This window comes from Halichoerus grypus, chromosome 2 (genome assembly GCF_964656455.1).
Source record: "Halichoerus grypus chromosome 2, mHalGry1.hap1.1, whole genome shotgun sequence".
Classification (NCBI taxonomy): Eukaryota; Metazoa; Chordata; class Mammalia; order Carnivora; family Phocidae; genus Halichoerus; species Halichoerus grypus.
This window is the reverse complement of record NC_135713.1, coordinates 96,932,076-96,958,338: the sequence shown is the minus strand read 5'-3', so window position 1 is coordinate 96,958,338 and position 26,263 is coordinate 96,932,076. Positions and strand designations below refer to the sequence as shown.

At 38.3% G+C, this 26,263-nt stretch overlaps 2 protein-coding genes across 7 annotated transcripts in view; one reads left to right on the top strand and one right to left on the bottom strand.

Annotated features, from left to right (window-relative positions):
• The window catches only part of GFM2 (GTP dependent ribosome recycling factor mitochondrial 2), a 59,668-nt gene extending 41,569 nt beyond the window's left edge, over positions 1 to 18,099 (bottom strand). For 3 of the 6 annotated variants that reach the window (XR_013445743.1, XM_078067184.1, XM_078067185.1), the window contains exons 1-5: positions 17,919 to 18,099; positions 11,441 to 11,527; positions 9,851 to 9,935; positions 6,766 to 6,823; positions 6,251 to 6,348 (exon numbers count right to left, since the gene is read on the bottom strand). Coding sequence is in view for 4 of the 6 variants with exons in the window: in XM_078067184.1 (XP_077923310.1) it covers positions 6,251 to 6,348; positions 6,766 to 6,823; positions 9,851 to 9,935; positions 11,441 to 11,503 (304 nt within the window). In the remaining 2 variants the exon portion in view is untranslated. Of the gene's footprint in view, positions 1 to 6,113; positions 6,349 to 6,765; positions 6,824 to 9,850; positions 9,936 to 11,440; positions 11,528 to 17,918 lie in introns of those variants that run through there. The other 3 variants (XM_078067186.1, XM_078067188.1, XM_078067187.1) reach the window with 3 other exon arrangements.
• Positions 18,100 to 18,142: 43 nt separating this feature from the next.
• NSA2 (NSA2 ribosome biogenesis factor) lies at positions 18,143 to 25,957 on the top strand. Its single transcript, XM_078067190.1, has 6 exons — positions 18,143 to 18,340; positions 19,971 to 20,158; positions 20,251 to 20,401; positions 22,238 to 22,417; positions 24,420 to 24,612; positions 25,698 to 25,957. The coding sequence occupies exons 1-6, from the start codon at positions 18,338 to 18,340 to the stop codon at positions 25,763 to 25,765; spliced, it is 783 nt and encodes a 260-aa protein (XP_077923316.1). The 5' UTR covers positions 18,143 to 18,337; the 3' UTR covers positions 25,766 to 25,957.
• Positions 25,958 to 26,263: the final 306 nt, after the last annotated feature.

Here is a 26,263-nt window from a genome sequence, read left to right as displayed (position 1 = left end):
AAAACGGACTTTAAAACAAAGTCTATAACAAAAAACAAAGAAGAACACTATATAATAATAAAGAGTACACTCTAGCAAGAGAATATAACAACTGTAAATATTTATGCACCCCACATGGGAGCACCCAAATACATAAAACACTCAATAACAAAATTAAAGGAATTAATTTGATAATAATACAGTAATAATAGGGGATTGTAACACCCCACTTGCATCAGTAGACAGATCATCTAAACAGAAAATAAACAAGGAAACAACGGCTTTGAATGACACACTGGACCAGATGGATTTAACAGATACATTCAGAAACATTCCATCCTAAAATAGCAGAATACACATTCTTTTCAAATGCACACAGAACATTGTCCAGAGAAGGCCACAAAAAGAGGTCTCAACAAATTATAAAAATCGAAGTCATACAATGAATCTTTCCTGACCACACTATGAACTAGAAATCAACTACAAGAAAAAATCTGAAAAGACCACAGATACATGAAGGACAAATAACATGCTACTAAACAATGAATGGGTCAACCAAGAAATCAAAGAAATCAAAAATTACATGGAAACAAATGAACATGAAAACACAACAACCCAAAAACTTTGGGATGCATCAAAAGTGGTTCTAAGCGGAAAGTTTTAGCAATACAGGCCTACCTTAAGAAGCAAGAAAAATCTCAAATAAACAACCTAATCTGACATCTAAAGCAGCTAGAAAAAGAACAAATAAACCCCAAACCCAGCAAAAGGAAGGAAATAATACAGATTAGAGCAAAAATAAATGATATGTAAACTAAAAAAGCAATAGGACAGGGCAATGAAACCAGGAGCTGGTTCTCTGAAAAGTTCAACAAAATTGATAAACCCCTAGCAAGACTCATAAAAAAGAGGACCCAAATAAAATCACTAATGAAAGAGGAGAAATAGCAACCAATACTACAAAAATACAAACAATTATTACAGAATATTATGAAAACCTATATGCCAACAAATTGGACAACTTAGAAGAAATGGATGGATTCCTAGAAACATATAACCTCCCAAAACTAAAGCTGGAAGAAATAGAAAATTTGAACAGACCAATTCCCACAATGACACTGAATCAATCATCAAAAAACAAAAGTCTAGGACTAGACAGCTTCACAGGTAAACTCCACCAAACATTGAAAAAGTTAATACTTACTCTTCTCAAACTGTTCCAAAAAATACAAGAGGAAGAAAAACTTCCAATTTATTCTATGAAGCCAGTACCACTTGATACCAAAACCAGTAAAGACACTACCAAAAAAGAGAACTACAGGCCATGATCTCTCATGAATATAGATGCAAAATCCTCAATAAAATACCAGCAAACCGAATCCAACAATATATTTAAAAAAATTATACACCATGATCAAGTCGGATTTATTCCTGGGATGCAAGGGTGATTCAATGTCCACAAAACAATCAAAATGATACATCACATCAATAAGATAAACAGTAAAAACTATATGATCATTTCAACAGATGCAGAAAAAGCATCTGACAAAGTACAACATCCATTCATGATAAAAACCCTCAACAAAGTAGGTCTAGAGGGAACATACCTCACATAATAAAGGCCTTATATGAAAAACCCACAGCCACCATCTTGGGGGAAAAACTGAGAGCTTCTCCCCTAAGGTCAGGAACGAGACAAGGTGCCTACTATCACCCCCTTTTATTCAACATAGTACTAGAAGTCCTAGCCACAGCAATCAGACAACATAAAGAAACAAAAGGCATCCAAATTGGTAAGTAAGAAGTAAAACTCTCATTATTTGCAGATGAGATGATACTATATATAGAAAACCCTAAAGACTCCACCACAAAACTACTAAACTGATAAATGAATTGAGTAAAGTTGTAGGATACAAAATCAATGTTCAGAAATTTGTTGCATTCCTATACGCTAATAGTAAAGCAAGAGAAATTAAGAAAACAATCCCATTTACAACTGCACCAAAACCAATAAAATACCTTGGCATAAACTTAACCGAAGACGTGAAAGACCTGTACTCTAAAAACAATAAAACACTGATGAAATTCAAGACGACACAAAGAAATGGAAAGACATTCCATGCTTAAGAACAAATATTGTTAAAATGTCCAAACTGCCTAAAGCAATTTTTTTTTTTTTTTTTTTTTTTTTAAGATTTTATTCATCTATTTGAGAGAGAGAGAATGAGAGAGAGCACATGAAAGGGGGGAGGGCCAGAGGGAGAAGCAGACTCCCCGCCGAGCAGAGAACCCGATGCGGGACTCGATCCAGACACTCCAGGATCATGACCTGAGCCGAAGGCAGTCGCCCAACCAACTGAGCCACCCAGGCGCCCTGCCTAAAGCAATTTATATATTTAATGCAATTCCTATCAAAATATCAACAGCATTTTTCACAGAACTAGAATAATCCTAAAATTTGTGCAGAACCACAAAGACCCTAAATAGCCAAAGCAATCTTGAAAAAGAAAAACAAAACTGCAGGTATCACACAATTCCAGATTTCTTTTTTCTTTTTTAATGATTGTATTTATTTGACAGAGAGAGTGAGAGAGAGAGAGAGAGAGAGCACAAGCAGGGGGAGGGGCAGTGGGAAGGGGAGAGGGAGAAGCCGACTTCCCACTGAGCAGGGAGCCTGCTGCGGGGCTTGATTCCGGCACTCCAGGATCAAGACTTGAGCCAAAGGAAGATGCTTAACCGACTGAGCCCCCCAGGCGCCCCCAGATTTCAAGTTATATTACAAAGCTGCAGTAAAAAACAAAGAAAGTATGGTACTTGGCATAAAAATAGACACACAGATCAATGGAATAGAACACAAAACCCAGAAATAAACCCACAATATATGGTCAATTAGTATTCGACAAAGGAGAAATGAATATCCAATGGGGGAAAGTCTCTTCAATGAATGGTGTTGGGAAAACTAGACAACCACATGCAAAGAAGGAAACTGAACCACTTTCTATCACCATACACAAAAATAATCTCAAACGGAATAAAGACCCACATGTGAGACTTGAAACCATAAAAATCCTAGAAGAGAATACAGGAGGTAATTTCTCTAACACCAGTTTTAGCAGTATCCTTCCAGATATGTCTCCTGAGGAAAGGGAAATAAAAGCAATAATAAACTATTGGGACTACATTGAAATAAAAAGTCTCTGTACAGCAATGGAAACAACAAAACTAAAAGACAACCTACTGAATGGGAGAAGATACTTGCAAATGATATATCCGATAAAGGGTTAGTATCCAAAGTATATATAAGAACTGATACAACTCAACACCCAAAAAACAAATAATCCAATTAAAAGATGGGCAGAAGACGTGAACAGTCATTTCTCCCAAGACGACTTACAGATGGCCAACAGACACATAAAAAGATGCTCAAAATCACTCTTCATCAGGGAAATGCAAATCCCAACCACAATGAGCTATCGCCTCACATCTGTCAGAATGGTTGAACTCACAAACGTAAGAAACAAGTGTTGGCAAAGATGTGGAAAAAAAGGAACACTCTTACAATGTTGGTGGAAATGCAAACTGGTGCAGCCACTGTGGAAAACAGAAGGGAGGTTCCTTAAAAAGTTAAAAACAGAACTATCCTAACAACCCAGTAATCACACTACTGGGTACTTACCCCCAGAATACAAAAACACTAACTGAAAGGGATACATGCACCCCTATGTTTACTGCAGCATTATTTACAACAGCCAAGATATGGAAGCAGCCCAAGTGTCCATGATAGATGAATGGATAAAGATGTGGTGTACACACATACACACTGGAATATTATTCAGCCATAAAAAAAAAAATAATCTTGACAGTTGCAACAACACGGATAAAGCTCAAGTGTAGGGGACCTGGGTGGCTCAGTCAGTTAAGCATCCGACTCTTGATCTAAGCTTAGGTTTTGATCTCAGGGTCATGAGTTCAAGCCCCACATTGGGCTCCGTGCTGGGCATGGAGTCTACTTAAAAAAGGGGCGGGGGGGGGCAAAAAAAACCAGACTCTTAAGTATAAAGTATATAACTGATGGTTAAGAGAGGGGAGGTGGGTGGAGGGTTGGGGAAATAGGGGATTAGTATACAGAGTACACTTATCATGATGAAAAAACTAAAGAAAAGAAAAACAAAAACAAAAAGATATCTGCACCCACAAATTCACTGTAGCATTAACAATAGCCAAGATATGGAAGCAATCTAAGAGTCCATCTATAAATGAATGGATAAAGAAGATGTAATGCATACACACATACACACACACACATATGAATACTACTCAGCCACAAAGAATAATGAGATCCTTGCCACCTGAACAACACAGATGGAAGTAGAGGGTAGCAAGCTAAGTGAAATGTAAAACAAAAAGCAGAAGCAAACCCATAAATACAATGAGAACTAATGGTTGCCAGAGGAAAGGAAGATGGGGGGGATGGACATATGAGTAAAGGGGAGAGGGAGACTTCTAGTTATGGAATGAATAAGTGACAGTGATAAAAGGTACAGCATACAGAATACAATTGATGGCATTGTAATAGCGTTGTATGATGTCAGGTGGTGAGCACAGTATAATGCATAGAGTTGTCACAGAGACAGAGTTGTTGTAGAGACAAACCTTGAGGGCAGAGGGAAATAATGTGGAGTTATTATTAATGGGTTTAGTTTGGGTTAAGCAGTATAAAAAAGTTCTAAAGATTGGTTGCCAACAGCATAAATATACATAACACTACTTAAATGTGCACTCAGAAACGGTTAATATGGTAAATGTAACGTTATGTGTTTTTTAGCACAATTAAAAAAAGGTAACTTGAACGTTGCTTGTGCCACCTCATCTAGACCCTTGCTTCAGGGATACAAACTAGGGATGTGAGGGAAGAATTAAGATCATATTTGTGTCACAAGAGGAAGCATAATAATGTTCCATGTTTTGCTGTTATAGCTCCATTTACATAGCAGTAATTCTATGAAAAACGTGTTCCTCCATTTTGGAAACTATCATCATGAATATTCTAATCCTGGGTGTTCTTTTCCTCTATAAATACTGTTAAGTCTCAACCAATTTCAAGGGTCTAGAGAAATGGTTGTCAATATAATGCATTTCAAAATTTCTGTGGAGCTTTTGAAAAGATACTCATTTCCACTTCTGGTAATAGGGACCTCATGACCTTGAAATCTCAAATTTCAAAACAAACTATTTTACCAAAGATAAAGGCACTTCATAATGATAAAAAAAAAAAAAAAAGCGGATTCATCAGAGAAACACAACAATCATAAATGTGTATGAGATAAATACAGACTCTCAAAATACATGATACAAAAATACAGACACCCAGGCCATACTACATACTTGCTGAATCTTAATTTCCAGACTAGTGCTAGGGCACTGTCATTTAAAAACCAAATAATACAAACAAAAAAAAACTACATGGGGATTCAAATGTGCACAACTGGTCAAGAACCACAGTTTTTGACATATTATAATTAAAAAGTCAATACTTAGGTAAATACTACTACTACTGTGGGTTGGATTAACAAAATCCTTTCTTCTGCATGAGAATCTGACCTTTGGTTAACTTTCTGGTTCTTTTCTTCTAGAAGCCAGAGAACACAGTATGTCAACTATGTTGCTAGGCAACATATTATATAGAAAAAATAATTTGTGATTGGTAAGCTATATCTGAACTGGGAAGAGCTTTATGTGAACTGTAAATACCTGATGGAGATACACAGTTTTAGGCTTCCCTGAGTGGGGTATGGCATATCCTTTATGGTAAACTGGGAAGATAGCCCACGGAGTTATAATAAGAGGTAGGTATTCATTCCTAAGGGACATGAGGATTGTAAGCCAGGGTGGCTCCTGTGAATCTTGTTAAAGTAAACTATCACTTTTGGGTAGCCAAAGATAGCTCCCAGAAGCTATGCGGACTGTTTTAAGAAGTGCAGAAACAAACACCTATTGCTGGTATGCTGGGAAGCTATGGTTCCTGTCCTAATTGCCTTCTGAGTAGACCAGGGTGAACTGTTGCCCAAGATAGTCCTGTGAATCTGAATGTTTAGTTGAACCTAAGAAGACTCTTTAGTGGGTATTGCAACTACCTTATCTTTGTGTTGTGGTTTAGACATCAGTGCTTCCATGCCATACTCAAGATCTCTAGGTTGACTTCTTAATCAAAATATTTTCCAATGATGCTTTTTGCTAATGGGGGTTGGAGAGAGGAGGAATCCATTCTAACCTCCTAGTGATCTTGTGTATCCAGAATAGTACAATATTCTTTCTGTGGTGGTAGTTTTGCCTGCATCAATATGAGCCATAATTCCAATATTACGGATTCTGTTTAAAAAGTAGAAAAAAAAGCACGTATTACAAGATGGACATTAATAAAAATGTAAAACCAAAATATGTACACTTTGCAAATTTCAAATCTGGTTAGTATTTCAATAATTTTTATGTTATAAAAACTAGAAAAACAGAAAACATTTCCCTACCACATTATTCTGACAAAATAGCTAACAAAAGGGCAAACTACAATCTTATGAATCTTTTACTTATTTCTATGTACTGTTGCTACATTAAAAACATTTAGTACTGAATTCAGGAAAAAAATAGCTTTTAAGATACATACCAACATCTATTTAAAATTAGCTAGGGCAGAAAGCTAAATTAACAATGCTAAATTGAGTCCATGACAGAAACTCTTAACTTTTTACAGCAGCATATGGAAAAGAGTGCATCAGTGATAGTACTTACTTAGCTATGGGAGGACTGATGATGGAATGAAGAGATTTGATATCATTTCCAACTAAACCTAATGGAAAAAGGGTTACAATTTAACAGTTTAAGAAATTTTCCTTTAATTTGCAAATCAAAAAAGTTAAAGTAATTTTAAACAAATACCATAATTCCAATTAAAGTAAAAATCCAAGCTAAATATAAACTCATTTACCTAAAAATTATTTTCCTGCAATCTGTAAAGAAAAGGCAATAGATGATGTAAGATCAAGTTTTCTGGGTTTTTTTTTTTTTTTTCTGGTTTTTGGGGTTTTTTTTTTTAAAGATTTTATTCATTTATTTGACAGAGAGAGACACAGGGAGTGGGAACACTGTGGGGTTTTTTGGGGTTTTTTTTAAAGATTTTATTTATTTATTTGACAGAGAGAGACACAGCGAGAGAGGGAACACAAGCAGGGGGAGTGGGAGAGGGAGAAGCAGGCTTCCCGCTGACCAGGGAGCCCGATGCGGGGCTCGATCTCATGACCTGAGCCAAATGCAGACGCTTAATGACTGAGCCACCCAGGTGCCCCTGTTTTTGTTTTTTAAAGATTTTATTTATTTATTTGACAGAGAGCACAAATAGGCAGAGCAGCAGGCAGAGACAGAGGGAGAAGCAGGCTTCCCACTGAGCAGAGAGCCCGATGCAGGACTCGATCTCAGGACCCGGGATCGTGACCTGAGCTGAAGGCAGACGCTCAAGCAACTGAGCCACCCAGGCACCCCTAAGATAAAGTTCTGAAACATCAATTTCTAGATCATATCCTTAGAAAAATATAAATTTACCCCTGTCTTTGCCACTTTCTATAATTTTGTAATAGACATAATAAATAGAATTGTAGAATTAGAATGTTCATAACAATAATCTCACGGCCACAGCATTTAAATCAAAGAAAAATAAAATGCACAGTCCTGTAAACCTGCATTGTCAAGGCTTAAAGAGTGAACAGTGATCCTCGTATCAGAAAATAACAAATTGGGGCGCCTGGGTGGCTCAGTCGTTAAGCGTCTGCCTTCGGCTCAGGTCATGATCCCAGGGTCCTGGGATCGAGCCCCGCATCGGGCTCCCTGCTCCGCGGGAAGCCTGCTTCTCCCTCTCCCACTCCCCCTGCTTGTGTTCCCTCTCTCGCTGTCTCTCTCTCTGTCGAATAAATAAATAAAATCTTTAAAAAAAAAAAAAAAGAAAAAGAAAATAACAAATTTTCGTACAATTTGAAATCTGTCTTCCCTCAGTAACCCCAAACACAAAGCACCTTTAAAGATGGCCTAGGAGGTATCACTGAACAGGATACTTCTAAAAGGCCAAGTAGTATTTCTGGAATACAAAAAGCCCATAATAATTTACTCCGTGCTTACGATGTATTTTATTAATAATATCAAAGCAAAAATGCAGTTACATTTATAATTTTAATCTATACCTTCCTACTATTTAAATCAGTTTTGCAAAATGTCTCTAATAAATTAAGAATAGTTCTACTGTATTTTGAAAACCTGATGGCAGTTTTAAGACTTACAGATGATCTATATGGCTACAGATAAATTTGCATAACAAAATACAGAAATATAGATATAAATCAATAATGCAGGGCATTAAATTCACATGCCATTACAAGTCACACAACCTATCAGTATTTTTACTCCACGATTCTCACATGACGAAGATGGTAGTGAGAACGGCCACATAATGAAACCAGTTTCAAAGAGTCTCCCATATGCTTGCTTACTTCAAACAAAGGAAGAACATTCAGAATTCCTCAGTTCTTCAAGCACCAAGCTTTTTTTTTTTTTTTTAAGATTTTATTTATTTGAGGGCGCCTGGGTGGCTCAGTTGTTTAAGCGACTGCCTTCGGCTCAGGTCATGATCCTGGAGTCCCGGGATCGAGTCCCACATCGGGCTCCCTGCTCAGCGGGGGGTCTGCTTCTCCCTCTGACCCTCTTCCCTCTCGTGCTCTCTGTCTCTCATTCTCTCTCTCTCTCTCAAATAAATAAATAAAAAAAATCTTTAAAAAAAAAAAAAAAAAAAAAAAAGATTTTATTTATTTGACAGAGAGAGCACAAGCAGGGGGAGCAGCGGGCAGAGGGAGAGGGAGAAGTAGACTCCCCACTGAGCAGGGAGCCCGAAGCGGGGCTCGATCCCAGGACCCCAGGATCATGACCTGAGCTGAAGGCAGACGCTTAACTGACTGAGCCACCCAGGTGCCCTAAGCATCAAGCTTTTAATAGCCATTTTACCTAACGCAAACTATCCCAGATAAATATTTAACCAACTACTCTTAAGAACCTTCAAGGGGCGCCTGCGTGGCTCAGTCGTTAAGCGTCTGCCTTCGGCTCAGGTCATGATCCCGGGGTCCTGGGATCGAGCCCCACATCGGGCTCCCTGCTCCGCGGGAAGCCTGCTTCTCCCTCTCCCACTCCCCCTGCTTGTATTCCCTCTCTCGCTGTGTCTCTCTCTGTCAAATAAATAAATAAAATCTTTAAAAAAAAAAAAAGAACCTTCAAAATGAATTATTTGGGCAAACCTCTATTGACAGGAAATACTTTTGTATAAAAACCAGAAACGGACTAGAAAAACAGTATTTTACAGCAAGAGCAACTCTACAAGTAGACAACCGTCTAAACTTCTGAGCCAGCTACTAAAGCCAGCAACCGTTCTCTTTGTTTAGCTCATTTGGACAGCCAGCAGATGAAGAATACAGGCCTAGTAGTACTGCCTCCTGGCATCTATCAGAATACTTCCAACTCCTAATCATCTCAAGGAAAGGGTCAAAATGGAGACCCTTAATAAAGGAATGTCTGGGCGCCTGGGTGGCTCAGTCGTTAAGCATCTGCCTTCGGCTCAGGTCATGATCCCAGGGTCCTGGGATCCAGTCCCGCATCGGGCTCCTTGCTCAGCGGGGAGCCTGCTTCTCCCTCTGCCCCTCCCCCCTGCTTGTGCTTGCTCTCTCTCTCTCTCTCAAATAAATAAATAAAATCTTAAAAATAAATAAATAAATAAAGGAATGTCTGCCAATGAGAGAAAGCAAACAAGCAGTTTAAGTACAATGAGAAGAATCAAAATTTGTACCTGGTAGAGAACTGTAGTTTCTTCCAAGAGGCACATACGGCTTTAATCTTTTTAAACTTGATTTTATTTTAGAGCAACACATATTCTAGTGAGGAGAAAAAGTAACATATTAATTTTATTTTAGCATGACTTATTAGAATACTTTTAACATAACTATGCTTTGTCAGAGAAAATACTTTCAATCTCCTCAAAATAGTTCCCATTTATTAACTCCAGTTCCTTTAAAAAGTGACAACCCAAAATTATACTATAGGAAAAAACAAAAATAAAACTAATACTGACATGCTATTCTGAGCTGTTCTTAGAAGACCGTTCTCTAAGATCTGCTGCATTACCAACAGAGGGAACACAAATTCTCTGGACCTACTTCAGACAAGAGAATCAGAAACTCTGGGGAGAGGCAGACAATCTGTGGGGTTTTTTTTAAACTGAAGTATAATTAACATAGTGTTATATTAGTTTCAAGTACTGAACAAGCTGTGGTTCAACAAGCCCTCTAGGTGATTTTTTTTTTTTTTAAGATTTATTTATTTGAGAGAGAGAGCTGCGTGGAGGGGGAGAGAGTCCTAAGCAGACTGCCCTGAGTGCAGAGCCCGATGTAGGGCTCGATCTCACAACTCTTGAGATCACGACCTGAGCAGAAACCAAGAGACCAATGCTCAACCAACTATGCCACTCAGGTACCCCAACCTCCAGGTGATTCTGATAGCTATAGTTTGAGAATCAGGACCTGAAGTTTCCGGAGAGCCAGAAAAGTTAAATGAGGTCTCCTACCCTGGCTACTCCTTGATTCTCCTCTACAGGTGCTAAGAAATGGTAGGGGTCACTGAACTCAGAATTTATAAAAGTGGCTACGCTGGCTACGCATTAGAATCACCTGGAAAACTTTAAAAACATCTGAGGGGTAGGAAGTTGGGAGAACTAGGACTGGCATTCTTAAAAATTCCTGAGGTATCTTCTCCCAGTGTTTCCACACAGAGGTTGAATATTCCCCATCCCGATTTATCCCCAGACCACTAGATGCACATTTAATGACTGCCAATACATTTAGAATCGTTACACTTAGTCTATGTAATAATTCTGGGCTGCCACAATCTGCCTTTTATGATATCCTGGGATGCATGCCTGTGTCTTCTATATTCCCTGTGCATTAGTTACCAAGTTTTTGGAAATAAAACACTATTATCCTAAGAAAATATTTCAAGAGTAGAGACTCAAAACTATTTAAACTTCCAGGGCATAATGACCAGGGCAAGACAGTAGCTACCTGTCACAGGTGTGTAGTCTAAAAGCATCAGCAATGAAAACACCAAAGAAAACCTGTGTAACTCCTTGGGGTGCTAATGACCTCAAAATGGAATATACAAATGGACAGTCTTTAAAACACTGCACAGGGAATTTTAAAGTAGCAAAATGAATTTCAGACTAGTGATAAGGCCTGCTGCTTCTTAATTACAGTTTCTCCCACACTCCCTATTAAGAAAAACTGATGAAGATAAAGATATACTAGTTTAAGAGTATACTAGGCCTTTCGGGAAGTAAAGTAAGTGAAGTTGCTGAAGTACATTTAATTTTACAAGAAAAGCTTACATTAATGTGCAGGATGGGTATTTTCTTATGATTTACTCCAAACTTCCTCAAGTTCGAAAACATGTTGACCCTCTAAACTGTTATTCTCTGAAAAAGAAATATACAAAATTTTAAAACTAAGTTTATGTAGTACATATCAGTAAGACATGTAAAGTAAGGCATATGTAATATGTATGGTAAAAATGTATTACATTTTAAAAGTAGGTACAGTATTTTTAGCTATCAAAAACTCAATGCATCATTCAGAAAATGAAAATTCTGACAAAATATAAGAAATATGGTTCTTAAAGCTAAAATGTTCTTTATTTTTTCAACATGCTTTAATTCTTCAAGATATGAACATACTGTGGAAAAAAACTGAGATTACAAAAACATCACAGCAGTTACAATGTATTTATGTAATTATACAGAATTTAGTATAGAAAGGTAAGCATCTACATGTTAACTTGGTAATTTCTCATTGGTAGTGTAACTTATTGGTTTATCTGTGTGTGTGTGTGTATATATATATATATCTACCTATTTATGGTAGAAAAATACACAAAAGCAGGTCCTCTTCTGTGATTATAAAAACTAAGTATCTTTGGTTTAAAAACTGAATATGAACTATGTTTCAAGTACACTATCAAAGCTATGAGACATTCAGGGAAGCATCTGAGACTGGGTAGGGAGCAGAGAGCAGGTAGACACTGTGTGCCTTGTTATAGAAGAAGTCATGTCAAAACTCATTACTTTGGGGCACCTGGCTGGCTCAGTAGATGGAGTGTGCAACTCTTGATCTCAGGGTTGTGAGTCTGAGCTCCACATTGGGTGTGGAGATTACTTAAAAAATAAACAAAATCTTTTTTAAAAACTCATTATTTTTCCTCCTAAATCGGTTCCTTTCTGTGTTTTAAAACAGCCACCTTCACTAACCCTCATTTATTTCTTAATTTTTTTTAGAGAGAGAGCACAGGGACGGGGAGAGGGTGCGGAGGCAGAATCTCATGCAGGCTCCACGCTCAGTGAGGAGCCTGAGGGCTCGACCTCACAACACTGAGATCATGACCTGAGCCGAAATCAAGAGCAGACTGATTTACCGACTGAGCCAACCAGGCACGCCTCACTAACCCTCATTTAGGAAGTAACCAAATCCTTGTGATTTTACTTCCTAAATTTATCTTGAATCCATTCCCTCTTCTTCACTTCCACTGCCAAAGTTCAGGGTGTTTGCAATATCATGCGTGTTAGATCCACTCTAAAATAGACAAACGATTTTAACATAACAAAATATAAAAAAACTAATAGGGTTTGATTCCACATTGCAATTAAGAAACTACCACTTAAAGCCTAGTAGAGCATCTAAGGTCATCCACAATTTTTTTTTTTTTTTAAGATTTTATTTATTTATCTGACAGAAAGAGAGAGAGCGCACAAGTAGAGCGGCAGGCAGAGGGAGAGGGAGAAGCAGGCTCTCTGCTAAGCAAGAAGCCCAATGTGGGAACTCGATCCCTGGACGCTGGGATCATGACCCGAGCCGAAGGCAGCCGCTCAACCGACTGAGCCACCCAGGCGCCCAGTCATCCACAATTTTCTGTAAAGACTATTAAAATACTCAATACCTTTCCCAACCACCTATATGACCTATGTGTATGAGGCTGGATTTTCCTCAGATGGTTCAACCAAAAATAAAAATCCTACATACACAGTAACAAATACAGAAAGTGCTAGGAGATGCCAGCGTTTTCGCTTATGCCCAGCATTAGAGACTTGCAAAACTGTAAGGCAAGGTAGAATATTCCTCAAACTAAATTATTTTTGTTTTGTAAAATAAAAGGCATTTCTCATAAAACTCTATTACATAAAGATTTAGTGGATTTACTAAGTTTAAGTGAATTATTAAAATATTTTAATTTCTAATAGTTGAATATGAATTACAACCTACATAAACAAAACTCTTTGGAGTTCTAAATCATTTTTAAGAGTGTGAACAGTTGCTATAGACTAAATTTTGAAAACTTATTCCAACACCCTATTTCCCCAAGTGAATGCCCATGATTATTTTAGATTATAGATAGAAAAAAAATGTTTACTAAATAAATATTAGAAAAATTAGCCAACAGAATCCATCTTGTATATACTAATGCTTAAGAAGTTAAACTTTTTTACTTAAAATGTGAATTTGAGGAAAATTAAGTAAATAATAACACAGCTGACATTCAGATATGACCAGTCTTAAAGTAGTACTCAAATCACTCAAGTGGGAGATACTGCTTTAATCCACTATTTACACATATCCTTCAAACAAAGAGCTTCCTCTCATCACTTACCTACTCAAAAACATTTAAAGGTTCTTAATACAACAAAATCTGTCCCCAACTACCTTCATGGCCTTGTAGTCTCCTATTCCCTACTCTATACCAGGGAGCTCTAGCCAAAATTCCCCAGAAACATCATACTCTGGCACCTTCACACTTGTGTGTGTAATGTTGCCACTGCCTGAAAGCAATCCTAGAATCCTCAAGACTCCATTCTTGGTCAATTTCCATTCAATCTTCATGCCCCAACTTGAAACCTTTTCCTAATTTCCTAGAAAATTTTAATACTGGGGCGCCTGGGTGGCTCAGTCGGTTAAGTGTCTGCCTTCGGCTCAGGTCATGATCCCGGGGTCCTGGGATCGAGCCCCGCGTCGGGCTCCCTGCTCAGTGGAGAGTCTGCTTCTCCCTCTCCCTCTGCCTGCCTCTCTGCCTACTTGTGCTCTCTCTGTCAAATAAATAAATAAAATCTTTAAAAAAAAAAAAAAAGAATTTTAATACTGTCTTCCGTATGTTTCCATAACACTTGGAACTTGTATTTACTCATGACAAATACGGTATTCAAATATTCAAACAAATACAAGCTCTCTCCATTACTGTGAGTTCTCCAAAAAGGAGGGATCTTCTACCAGCACTGCCCAGCACAATGCTTCATTTTTTTACCTATTAAGTCGATTAGGATCCTCCAGTGATGAAGGATTTTCTTCTTTCCCATGGATCAATGATTTTCAACAAAAATGGTTGCCTACTACAGGTGCTATCAAGTGAGTTATTCTCTAAGGCCCAAACCTCCTTAAGGCCTTGGAGAATAAAGTGTTCACTAAATGTTCTAATACCTAATGGTACAAGAGCATTAATGAGGAAGAAAAATGGGTAAATACCCATTCTACATTATTGACAACAAGTTACACTACCAATAAACAAAAAGAATCCATGGATTATTAATTTTTTTAAATCAGTAGAGTATCATGCCTGTAAGGCCTAATACACAAAAAGAGAAATCATGGGGCCACCTGGGTGGCTCAGTCGGTTAAGCATCTGCCTTTGGCTCAGGTCATGATCTCAGGGGTCCTGGGATCAAGCCCTTCATTGGGCTCCCTGCTCAGCGGGGAGTCTGCTTCTCCCTCTTCCTCTGCCCCTCCTCCTGCTCGTGCTCTTGCTCACTCTCTGTCTCTCAAATAAATAAAATCTTAAAAAAAAAAGAGAGAGAGAAACCATGGACCACTAAAGAACAATCACGGGGCACCTGGGTGGCTCAGTCGTCTAGGCGTCTGCCTTCACGATCCCAGGGTCCTAGGATCAACCCCCCACGTTGGGCTCTCTGCTCAGCCTGTCACTCCCCAACTGTTCTCTCATTCTCTGTCAAATAAATAAAATCTTAAAAAAAAAAAAAAATCATAAAATACACCACTATGCAAGCAAAATTGAAGGTGATGTTACTGAGAATCAAGTAATATACGAAAGGAAATCCTAAAGCATCAAGTTGTTCTGTGTTTGCAGACAGTATTTGTTACTGTACTTAGTAATTTCTCCCAAATTAGAAACTTCATTTCACATTTGTGTCACAGCCAGTGTTTTTTAGAAAAATATCACATATGAATTAGGCCAATATGTTTATTATTAATGTCAATCCCTAAAATCATCTTTGATTTTTTTCTATGTTCAACAGATCATCTCATGCTATCAATCTAAACACTTGTTTTTCCTACAAAATTTATTTCTAGCACAAGTTCTAAAACCATCTGAAGTTATGTAAATTTTTTTTTAAGATTTTATTTATTTATTTATTTATTTATTTTTTTTTTAAAGATTTTATTTATTTATTTGACAGAGAGAGACACAGCGAGAGAGGGAATACAAGCAGGGGGAGCGGGAGAGGGAGAAGCAGGCTTCCCGCCGAGCAGGGAGCCCGATGCGGGGCTCGATCCCAGGACCCTGGGACCATGACCTGAGCCGAAGGCAGACGCTTAACGACTGAGCCACCCAGGCGCCCCAGATTTTATTTATTTTTCAACAGAGGGAGAGAGACAGCGAGAGAGGGAACACAAGCAGGGGGAGTGGGAGAGGGAGAAGCAGGCTTCCCGCTGAGCAGGGAGCCCGATAAGGGGCTGGATCCCAGGACCCTGAGATCATGACCTGAGCTGAAGGCAGACGCTTAATGACTGAGCCACCCAGGCGCCCTGAAGTTATGTAAATTTTATCTAAATTTAAAAAATCAGTTCTAGCCTTTAACTTCATTCAAGAAAAAAGTTTACCAAATTAACTTTTACTTGCTAAAAAACAGCCTAAGTAGTTAAAGATACTTTTACATTTAGGTCAACGATACTGATAAAGCACTTTCCAATTCCCTTGTTCATTTAACATTTATTGGAGCAACACAAGAAGTTGGTCATTAGAAATATAAAAGTGAATAGCACATGATCCCCAACCTCAAGAAAAATGTTAGCTTTAAAAATTCTAGCCTGTCTCCTGCATATTTCTCTAGCAAACATTTCAATCATACTTTGTTTTACAAAGCTCTTACTACACCTGTTCCTCTTCTTTAATGTAAATAAGCTTGACTTTTTAACCATACACGGTCAATTTATAAAGCAGCTCTCACATCCTCCTGACTTCTCACTTATGATCTCACCTATAGCAATAAATACTATCTAAAGTTTCATCCAATTAGAGAAATGCATTTTCATGCTTCTCACTGTCAAAATGCCAAAAGTGGGTATCTACTATATCCTTTTGGTAGTTAAATAACAAAGAAGTGATGATATCCAACTTGGCTACTGCCAGGTATATAGGAAGTAAATTTTTCTAAGAAAGTTTTGCTGACATTGAACTGCTTAGGCCATTTTTAGCCTGCAATCACAGCTGAAAGTAAGAACAAATGATAAACAACTTAGCCAACCACTTTGCCTCCTCTATTTTACACAAATCAAAATGTGACCACCACTTAACCTTTAGGAACTTATTTTTTTTCTATTCCTGGTTCAGAAAGCAAAAAGGGCATGAGTGGCTTTGAGAATCATAAATGAAAAAACATACTGATGAGTTCACAACTTAAACCTACTAAAAACTTCCATAAACTGGAAGAACTACAACAGGAAACAATAAGGATAAATCTCACAATGTTATCCAAAAGAAACCAACACAAAAGAGTTCACACTGTATGATTCCAATTATATAAAGTATAAAACGGGTAAAACTAATCCATCCTGTTATAAGTCAGGATAGTATTTACACTTGAGAGTGGCAGTGCCTGGAAAGAGGCCTAAGGAAGGCTTCTGGGGTGCAGGTTAATGTAATTTCCTGATTCAGGTGCTGCTTACTGGGTGTGGTCAGAGTTTGAAAACCCACTGAAGCATCTATCTACAATATGCATTGTTAGCGTGTATCTTACACTTCAATAAAAAGTCTTTTTAAATCTTTCCATAAACTTCTCATTGTAATAGAAACGTCAAGTGGGCAAAGACCTGAGTAGTTTCCGGAAGACTTGCTGAAGTCCCAAGTCTTCTGTGATCTTGGATAAATCACTTAAAATCTCTGAACCTTTCTTTCCATCTATCACATTACCAGATCAGTATGAGAATTAAGTTCATTTACTCCACAAGAATTTATTGTTACTGTGTCTACCATTGCCTCCTAGTAAATGGGTTAAAAGTAGTGAGCAAAAGACATCCTTGCACTCACACCGTCTCTATCCTGGTCACTAGACAGATAATAAACAAAAGGAATAAATAAAATACTTAGCATCTCCTACGGTGACACGTGCTGTAGAGAAGAATTACGCAGGAAAGGGGAACTGGGCAGTAACTGTAAGCAAAGTCACTTAAGCAAGTGACATTTAAATGACAGTTAAAGACGTCAAGTAGGTGTAGGAAGCAAAACCTGGGGGAAGCGTATTCTAGGAAGAGAGATTACGTAATTTATTGCACCTGAAAATGCTGGGTAGCATTAGGGTTTTAAAGAAAATAAATCACACTAGAAGATGGAGCCGTGAAAAACCTCAAACCCCAAACCCACCTTAGTGCCTCAACTCCACGAACTAAGACTTAGGAAGATGATTAAGGCCTTCGGGAGGCCCTTTCATCCTCCTCTGTGGCTGGCTGTTGCCTCCCTAAAGGGGGCACGGTGCTCGGAGCGCCGCAGGGTCACGGGCACTAGGCAGTCGCACCGCGCGGTCCGGTACCCACCTGGCACTAGGTCGCATACCGGAGGCCGGCTTTTTCCTGCTGGGTGTTGAGAGCCGCAGGTGCAGGCTGCGCCAAAGTCCGCAAGTCCTCCCGTCACGACACACTACCTCGGCGAACGCCCTGGTAACTCCGGGAAGGAACTTAGTGCCTTCTCACCCACCTCCTCCCGCCGCCGCACTTCGCCACTTCCGGCGGTGCAACACTCAAATGCCGCCCTCCAGCAATTTCCGCCTCTCCAGCTAAACGTGAAGGACAGAGGTTCGGAACCGATGTGTCGCGCTTTCTCCAGAGTCGGTCGTTTTAGGACTCTCTTTCCCGTCGCGGCTTGCGTGGCGTCAGTTTGCGGGTCTGGGAGACCCGAAAATTGAGAGCTTCTTGGCTCCCAGGCAGCTGCACCCGACAGCTCTGCGGCCGTCACCATGGTGAGGAGGTAGTTTGGGGGCACTCTCATCGTAGGGCTTCAGAGTTGGTGGGGCTTGGGGGCCCTGGGGCTGGAGGCGAGGGGTGGTAGGCGGAAGGGAGATACTGCTGAAGGGAATGAGGGTCGGCTCGGTTGAGAGAAAAAAAAAATGCATTTAGTGGACACAGATTGGGGTATTTGCCAGAGTACAAGCTTTAGAGCGAGATAGGGTTCACTCTGTTAAATTCCTGGCTTAGCCACGTGCTGTGTATTGTCAGTGCCAGAGCCTAGCAATAACCCTATACTGTAGGCATTATTTCCGCTGCCACTTCGTTTTATTGCTGAGGAAACTGAAGGCAGGCCCGGCCACGGGCCAAGCAGCTGAAGAATTGCGGAGACAGGCTTAAAGCACAGATCTGACTGCCACATCCGTTCTCTTTCTACTATGTCTCTCATTTTTTCTCTGCAAAATGGCATTCCACATGCCTTCCTCATGGTTTCTGCAAAGTTTATTGTATCAGTTGAAAACACCACACCTGATACATAGTACCTGGTTGATTGTTATTTGGCATTATTCTCTGTGCTGGAGTTGACTTTGCATCATTATTTTATTTTTGCAGTCTTAAAATACAAATGGACTGTGGCCACATGTTTAAAATAAAACAAAAGTGGCCTATAAGATAAAAAAACAGGTACCGAAAAAGCAAAAAGGGATCCCATACCTTGCTGGTAAAATGCAAAATAGTACAGCCACTTGTGAGAACAGTTTGGCATGTGGCCACACAGAAGACTTCTGTGCCAGTGTTTATTTGCTAAAAATGGGAAACAACCCGAATATCCATGAACCGGTCAAAGGATGAATGGTGGTATATCCATACATGGAATACTACTTGGCAATAACAAGGATTGAAGTACTGACACATGTGACAACGAGGGGGAATCTCGAAAGCGTTAAGTCAAAGAAGCTAGACACAAAAGGCCACATACTGTAGATACTATAAGCTTCTTCACAGTGAAAAAGGGAAAACTAAAGTGATAGATAACAGATTGGAGGTGGAAAAAAGGATTGTCTTCAAAGGATAACAGATTGGAGGTGGAAAAAAGGATTGTCTTCAAAGGATAACAGATTGGAGGTGGAAAAAAGGATTGTCTTCAAAGCAATACAAGGTTATTTTCTGAGGTGATGGAAGTATTCTCTATCTTAATTGCGGTGGTTACAAAACTGTGTAGTTTGTCAGAACATTGAACTGTACGCTTATACCTAAAAAGGGCACATTTCATATGTAAATTGTACTTCAATAAAACTTACAGATTAATAAAAAGTATGAATAATGATGATGATATTGAAAAACCAGATTACTGATGTTCAGGAAAAAAGAGAGATCCTGGAATGAGGCCATCCTTTTTGTGGTCCAGTGGATTTTGGGCAGTTCCCTTCAATGAACAGTAAATTTCACTGAGATTATTACAGATGTAAATCCTGATGCCTCATACCATTCAGGATCAAAATGTATTCAACTTATATCATGCAAAATAGGCTTAATAGCGCAAGAGTTATTTAAGCAAGTGAACATTTGGATGACATAAGGTCTTCTGTACTTTTTTTAGCATAATTCTGTTAAGTTTTAAAATTAATGATTCTTGCATTATAGCCACAAAATGAATATATTGAGTTACACCGGAAGCGATATGGCTATCGTTTGGATTACCATGAGAAAAAAAGAAAGAAAGAAGGTCGAGAGGCTCATGAACGTTCAAAGAAGGCAAAAAAGATGATTGGTCTGAAAGCTAAGCTCTACCATAAACAGCGCCATGCTGAGAAAATACAAATGAAAAAGACGTAAGTGATGATGTCTTCATTGTAACAAGTTAACATCTTTTGAGTGATAATTTTTAAAACTGATAATCTTGAATCTTCTTCCTTCTTGGTAGTATCAAGATGCATGAAAAGAGAAACACCAAACAAAAGAATGATGAAAAGACTCCACAAGGAGCAGTACCTGCGTATCTACTGGACAGAGAGGGACAGTCCCGAGCCAAAGTACTTTCCAATATGATTAAACAAAAACGAAAAGAGAAAGCGGTAAGAAATAAAAATTGAAGTCTTTATTTCTTTTTTGTTCAGGAGCATTACTTAATATTAGCCTTTTTCTTCAGTTTAATTGGAAACATGAAGTCCAGCTACTATTCCCATTATTTAGATATCAAAGTCTTTGTAAAGTTCATTTTGTATTAAATATTTAAGTAATAAAACATTTACTTTCTCATCATAAGAACATGTTAGCATTCAACAGGTTTTTAAAAAGTTATTAGAATACCACACATCTTTAGTGTAAAAAAGGTACTTAAAAAATTAGTAAGGCATGAATCTCAAATTCAGTATTTTAACAGCTTCCTATACTTGACACTTCCTAATGCTCTGCTCTTGTGGAGAAAGATACAACTGCTTGTTTTTGCTGCCCTGTATTGCTAAAATTGCTAAAAAGTAGAATAGTGGAAAACTCTCTAACTCATCTGACTTAAATAAAAACTCAACATTTTTTTTTTTTTTAATACTACTGGATTATGCTTGGTGTCAAATTAGGTTAAAGCCTGCTAAAAACAGAAAAAGACATAGATACTATTTTTAAACATCTATGGATAAATTGACAGAAATCCAGATAGCAACAGAAATGTTCAGTCTCCAAATTTGATTTTAAAAAACACACTGCCGGGGTGCCTGGGTGGCTCAGTTGTTAAGCGTCTGCCTTCGGCTCAGGTCATGATCCCAGAGTCCTGGATCTAGCCCCGCATTGGGCTCCCTGCTCTTCGGGGAGCCTGCTTCTCCCTCTCCCACTCCCCCTGCTTGGGGCGCCTGGGTGGCTCAGTCGGTTAAGTGTCTCCCTTCGGCTCAGGTCATGATCCCAGGGTTCTGGGATCAAGCCCCACAGGGGGCTCCCTGCTCAGTGGGGAGTCTGCTTCTCCCTCTCCCCCACTCGCTCTCTGTGTCTCTCTCAAATAAATAAAATCTTTAAAAAACACAAAACAAACCACACTGCTTATATTTTGGTGTGTACTATTTAAAATTAGAATGGTATAAAATGGTATAACTTGAGCACCCAAAGAAATTTTAGAGATATTCTACTTAACCCATCCTCATTTTACAGATAAAACGACTGAAGTTCAGGAGGTCGTAAATCACTCTTCATTGTCATTATCTATTGAGTGGTAGAATTGCTTCTAGAATCTGTCTTAATAATCACATGCTTTGTACTACCTTGTATTCCTTCAATTTTTCATAGAATTTTCATTCTGCAGAGGTTCAAAATATGTGACGATGATTTTGTCCCACTAGTAACATAATCTAAAAGTCCACTCAAGGTAGATACAGAGATAAATTAAGAGGTGGAGACAGTCTTCCACTTTTACACTATTCACTATTTAGTAGTAAGCACATACACTGTTTCAGGAAATCACTGCCTTATTACAGATGGGACATTTTTCATCCATAACAAGGCATTGAGGTTTTTAGCTTAAGCAAACCATTTTACTTATTTACTTATTTAAGATTTTACTTATTTGACAGAGAGAGAGCATGAGCAAGGGGAGGGGCAGATGGAGAGGGAGAAGCAGACTCCCCGCTGAGCAGGGAGCCTGACGTGGGGCTCGATCCCAGGATCCCGGGATCATGACCTGAGCCACCCAGGTGCCCCACAAACCATTTTATTTAATGTATCCATGATAAGAAACTTAAGTAGTTCCAATTAATTTGGGGCTTTTGAGTAGACAGTGCAGACTTCTAGAAAACATGGGAGCCAAAATCTTGTTGGTTTAGGAAAAAGTTGAATCCACTACTTTGTACAACTAAAACATACTTAATTTTTTATCCTCATTGCCTTTTACTAAAACGTTTTAAATTTTAACTATGGTCTGTTTTTAGGGAAAATGGGAAGTTCCTTTACCCAAAGTTCGTGCCCAGGGAGAAACAGAAGTATTAAAAGTTATTAGAACAGGAAAGAGAAAGAAGAAAGCATGGAAGAGGATGGTCACTAAAGTCTGCTTTGTTGGAGACGGCTTTACTCGAAAACCACCTAAATATGAAAGATTCATTAGACCAATGGTAAGTCCCTTGCAGGAGTGGGATGGATTAAATGTTAGTTGCTACGTTAGATTGGATAGAGAGTACAATTTCCTGAAATTCCTAAAATTGGTATGAAAAGAGATTGAAAGACATTTTTAGGCTTTTTTTTTTTTTTTTTTTTTTTTAGTTATTGATAGAGATGGCTTAGCAGTTTTTCACCACTGTCAAGAATCTTGTCTTTGGCTTCATAAGAGACAGGAGATGAAAATAATTCTTACTACAGACAGTGTCTGTGAATCCTGATTTTTAAAATATGTCGTATTAGAATCTTTGTTTTCCACATGAAGTTCTCTTACTCATTCAACAAGTAACCTATATGCCTGACACTTGTTCTCTTTGAGATAAGCAATTCCCATTTAGTAAGAAAATTATCTTATTGCATTTAAAAACATTATGTACTCACTGAAAAAAGAATTTACTGTAAAAGTAGAACTTTAATTTCTATAGACAACCGGGATGGTCAAAACCATTCTCCCCTTTCCCAAATGTAACTGAACATTTGGTTGACCCTTCAGCAGCTCGGGTTGGGGGGTGCCCACCCCCTGCACAGCCCAAAAATCCACATTGAACTTTTGACTCCCCAAAAGCTAAACTAATAGCCTACTGTTGCCTGAAAGCCTTACTGATAACATAAACGGTCAATTAATACATATTTTGTATGTTATGTGTATTATATATTGTATTCTTAAAGCGAGAGAAAAGGCTAAGGAAATCCTAAAAGAAAATAAATATATAGTACTGTACTATATTGAAAAAATCTGCATGTAAGTGGACCTGTGCAGTTCAAACCTGTGTTCCAGGGTCAGCTATGTATTTTTTGCACAATCCCTTTAAACAGACTGAATTGCTCTCCTCACTGGAAATCCAGTGTTACCCTAGTGCTCAACCTGAATAACTTTTAATGGATTAAAATGTTGTCAAGTAGCCTTTTTCTGTAAATGAAGTTCTGTTGGAACACAGCCATGCCCTTTCATTTACGTGTTGTCTATGGCTGGTTTTTTCTAGACTTTGAGTAGTTGTAGGAGAGACAATATGGCCTGCAAAACCTCAAGTGTCCACTGTCCATTTACAGAATCTTCACCCATCTCTGGATTGTATCATGGACTCCCTTGTTTTGATTTCATATTCATAATCTTCTAAATACAGTTTGGTAACAGTTCTATAGGGAGAGAATATACTAATCATGCTGTTCTAGGCTTTCGTAGCTTGGCAGGTAAATCTCATTGTGCATTAGTCAGATGGCATCCCCAGCTGTGTAAGTTTATTACAAAATTCATTGAGTCCATTACTAAGAACTTCAGTATCACTACCGTCTACCCCCATACAGGCAAAAACCAAATTTAGGAGACTGTATAGTGTTGTGGCTTCTGAAGTGCTACACCCCAAAAGGCCGTATCTAGGTGACGAGATGACTCCAGTCTAACAGAGAAAGCCCCTCTCTGGGCTTTCTCCAGTCTTTGACCAGTATTATCATCAATGAAAAGCTGACAGTCCACCCTCCTTTTTCATCATGTAAAACAGCTGAGGTCTATAGAGACTTGGAATCAGGATAGTTAAGTTTAATTGCATCCACACACCATTCAACCCAGGAACAAGTCATTTCACCTGCCAATCTTTGTTTTATTAAAAAAATGGGGGAGGAGTTGTAAAGTTATCATGCTTAAATAAGCTATTTGTATGCTCCATCATAGTGCCTGGCATGCAGCCAGTCCTCAGAAAATGTGGGTAACAGAGGAAAATCTTGAGTATGTTGGTAGGTTAACACTCCGTGCTGAAAACATCAGGAGTATGTGTTTGGGGTTTTTCCCCCATGCATTTATCAGGTTTTTAGTCTGTAGAATTAGAAGTATTTGATGCCTTAAGATTTTGACATTGTTCATCCATGGGGTTGATTTGGAAGACAATTGGAAAAGCAAAAAGGATCATTGCTCATCATTGTTAACATTTTAGACTCATAACATTTTTGTGTTTGACTTACTAGGGCTTACGTTTCAAAAAGGCCCATGTAACACATCCTGAATTGAAAGCCACCTTTTGCCTGCCAATACTTGGTGTAAAAAAGAATCCTTCATCCCCACTGTATACAACTTTGGGTGTTATTACCAAAGGCACTGTAATTGAGGTGAACGTGAGTGAGTTGGGCCTTGTGACACAAGGAGGCAAAGTTATTTGGGGTAAGTAAATTTTTGACTATGGGGCTACTGCTGCTATACAATCCTAAAACTGAAGTTTCCAAGTTGATAGAAAGTACACAGCAAATTTTAATGCAGAAGAGCTAGATTAAGTTAAAATGGTGTAAATCAGATTTAAATCTTTGCAAAGTAGTTGTGAATGTGATTCTTTTTAACTTAGATTACTGATTTCAGTTATACAAAGTGTACTATATTATTAGAATTTAGGACTGCTTTAAAAGGCATTAATTAGGGGGCACCTGGGTGGCTCAGTTGGTTAAGTGTCTGCCTTCGGCTCAGGTCATGATCCCGAGGTTCTGGGATTGAGCCCCGCGTCGGGCTCCCTGCTCGGTGGGGAGCCTGCTTCTCCCTACCCGACTCCCCTGCTTGTGCTCGCGCTCACTCTCTGTCAAATAAATACAAAATCTAAAAAAAATAAAAAAATAAAGGCACTAATTAGGAGGGAAGCAGATGGGAAGTGAGTTATAACCAAAATATACTGAAAGAAAATACAATAAATTAACCATGAGCAGAGGAAGGGAGACCTATCAAACACATAGCCACAGTTTCAGTAGTAGTTAAAAATAAAAGGTGTCATGCAGCAATTTTAATTCTTCGTTTTCTTAGTTTTCTGCTTTTAGTGATCAGGTATTTCTAAACTTTAATGTTCTCTGAAATTGAAGAATACACTCTGACTTCTTGATTGAGTCTTCATATAAGTCATTAACTCATACTTCATATTGGCTGAACTCAATTTTAAAATAGGTTAAATTAATTTGAAAATTAAAACTTGTTGCATTTTCTAGTTAAGTACGTGGACAAGCAACAATGCTCAGGTCAATCCACAAAGGCTTGTTAATACAACCTAGTAACAGAATGGAGCTGACCACCATTTGTAAAAAGTATTAAAACAGTATATAAAAATTGTTTCCAGAACTCGTTTGATTTTGAGTGATTTCTAAAATCTCATTGATCCTACTATCATTTATCTTTTTTTCTTTCTTAAAAGTGATGATTAGAAATATTTTGGGCAAAGTTAATTTTTATCAGCATTAACATCCCTCCTTTTCCCATTTTGTTTTCCTCAGGCAAATATGCCCAGGTTACCAACAACCCTGAAAATGATGGATGCATAAATGCAGTCCTGCTGGTTTGACAGCAGTTTCAGAGAAGTAACTCCTTATAATTACTTAAGATTACACACCGATCAGGAAGACCACCATTACTGTGGTGGTTCTGAATACTACCAAACAGCCTTACGTATCTGCAGTCATCAAGAGAAGTATTTATTCTGTTGTGAAAAACATTAAAATAGACATTTATTAAAATAAATGGTCTTTATTTTTGAGTCTTTTTAGCATTTGGATGTTCATAAGTTTGAATAATTTAAAAAAGCAATTATGTAAATATCTTGGTCCATATCTGCATTAAGTAGTGGATACTCAGCAATGCAGACCTATTGTTACTGGAAAAACCAATGTAGTTGAAAACACCTTTTATCATAAAGGTCTGTGCACACTTAAATATAGAGCCTAAACTACGAAATGAGACCTTACTTGGAAGCTTCTTCCACCTCATTTTCATTAATCCTAAGAAATGTCGCATTAACACATGATAGCATTTGTGCTGTTTATAAAGTATTTATACTCTACTA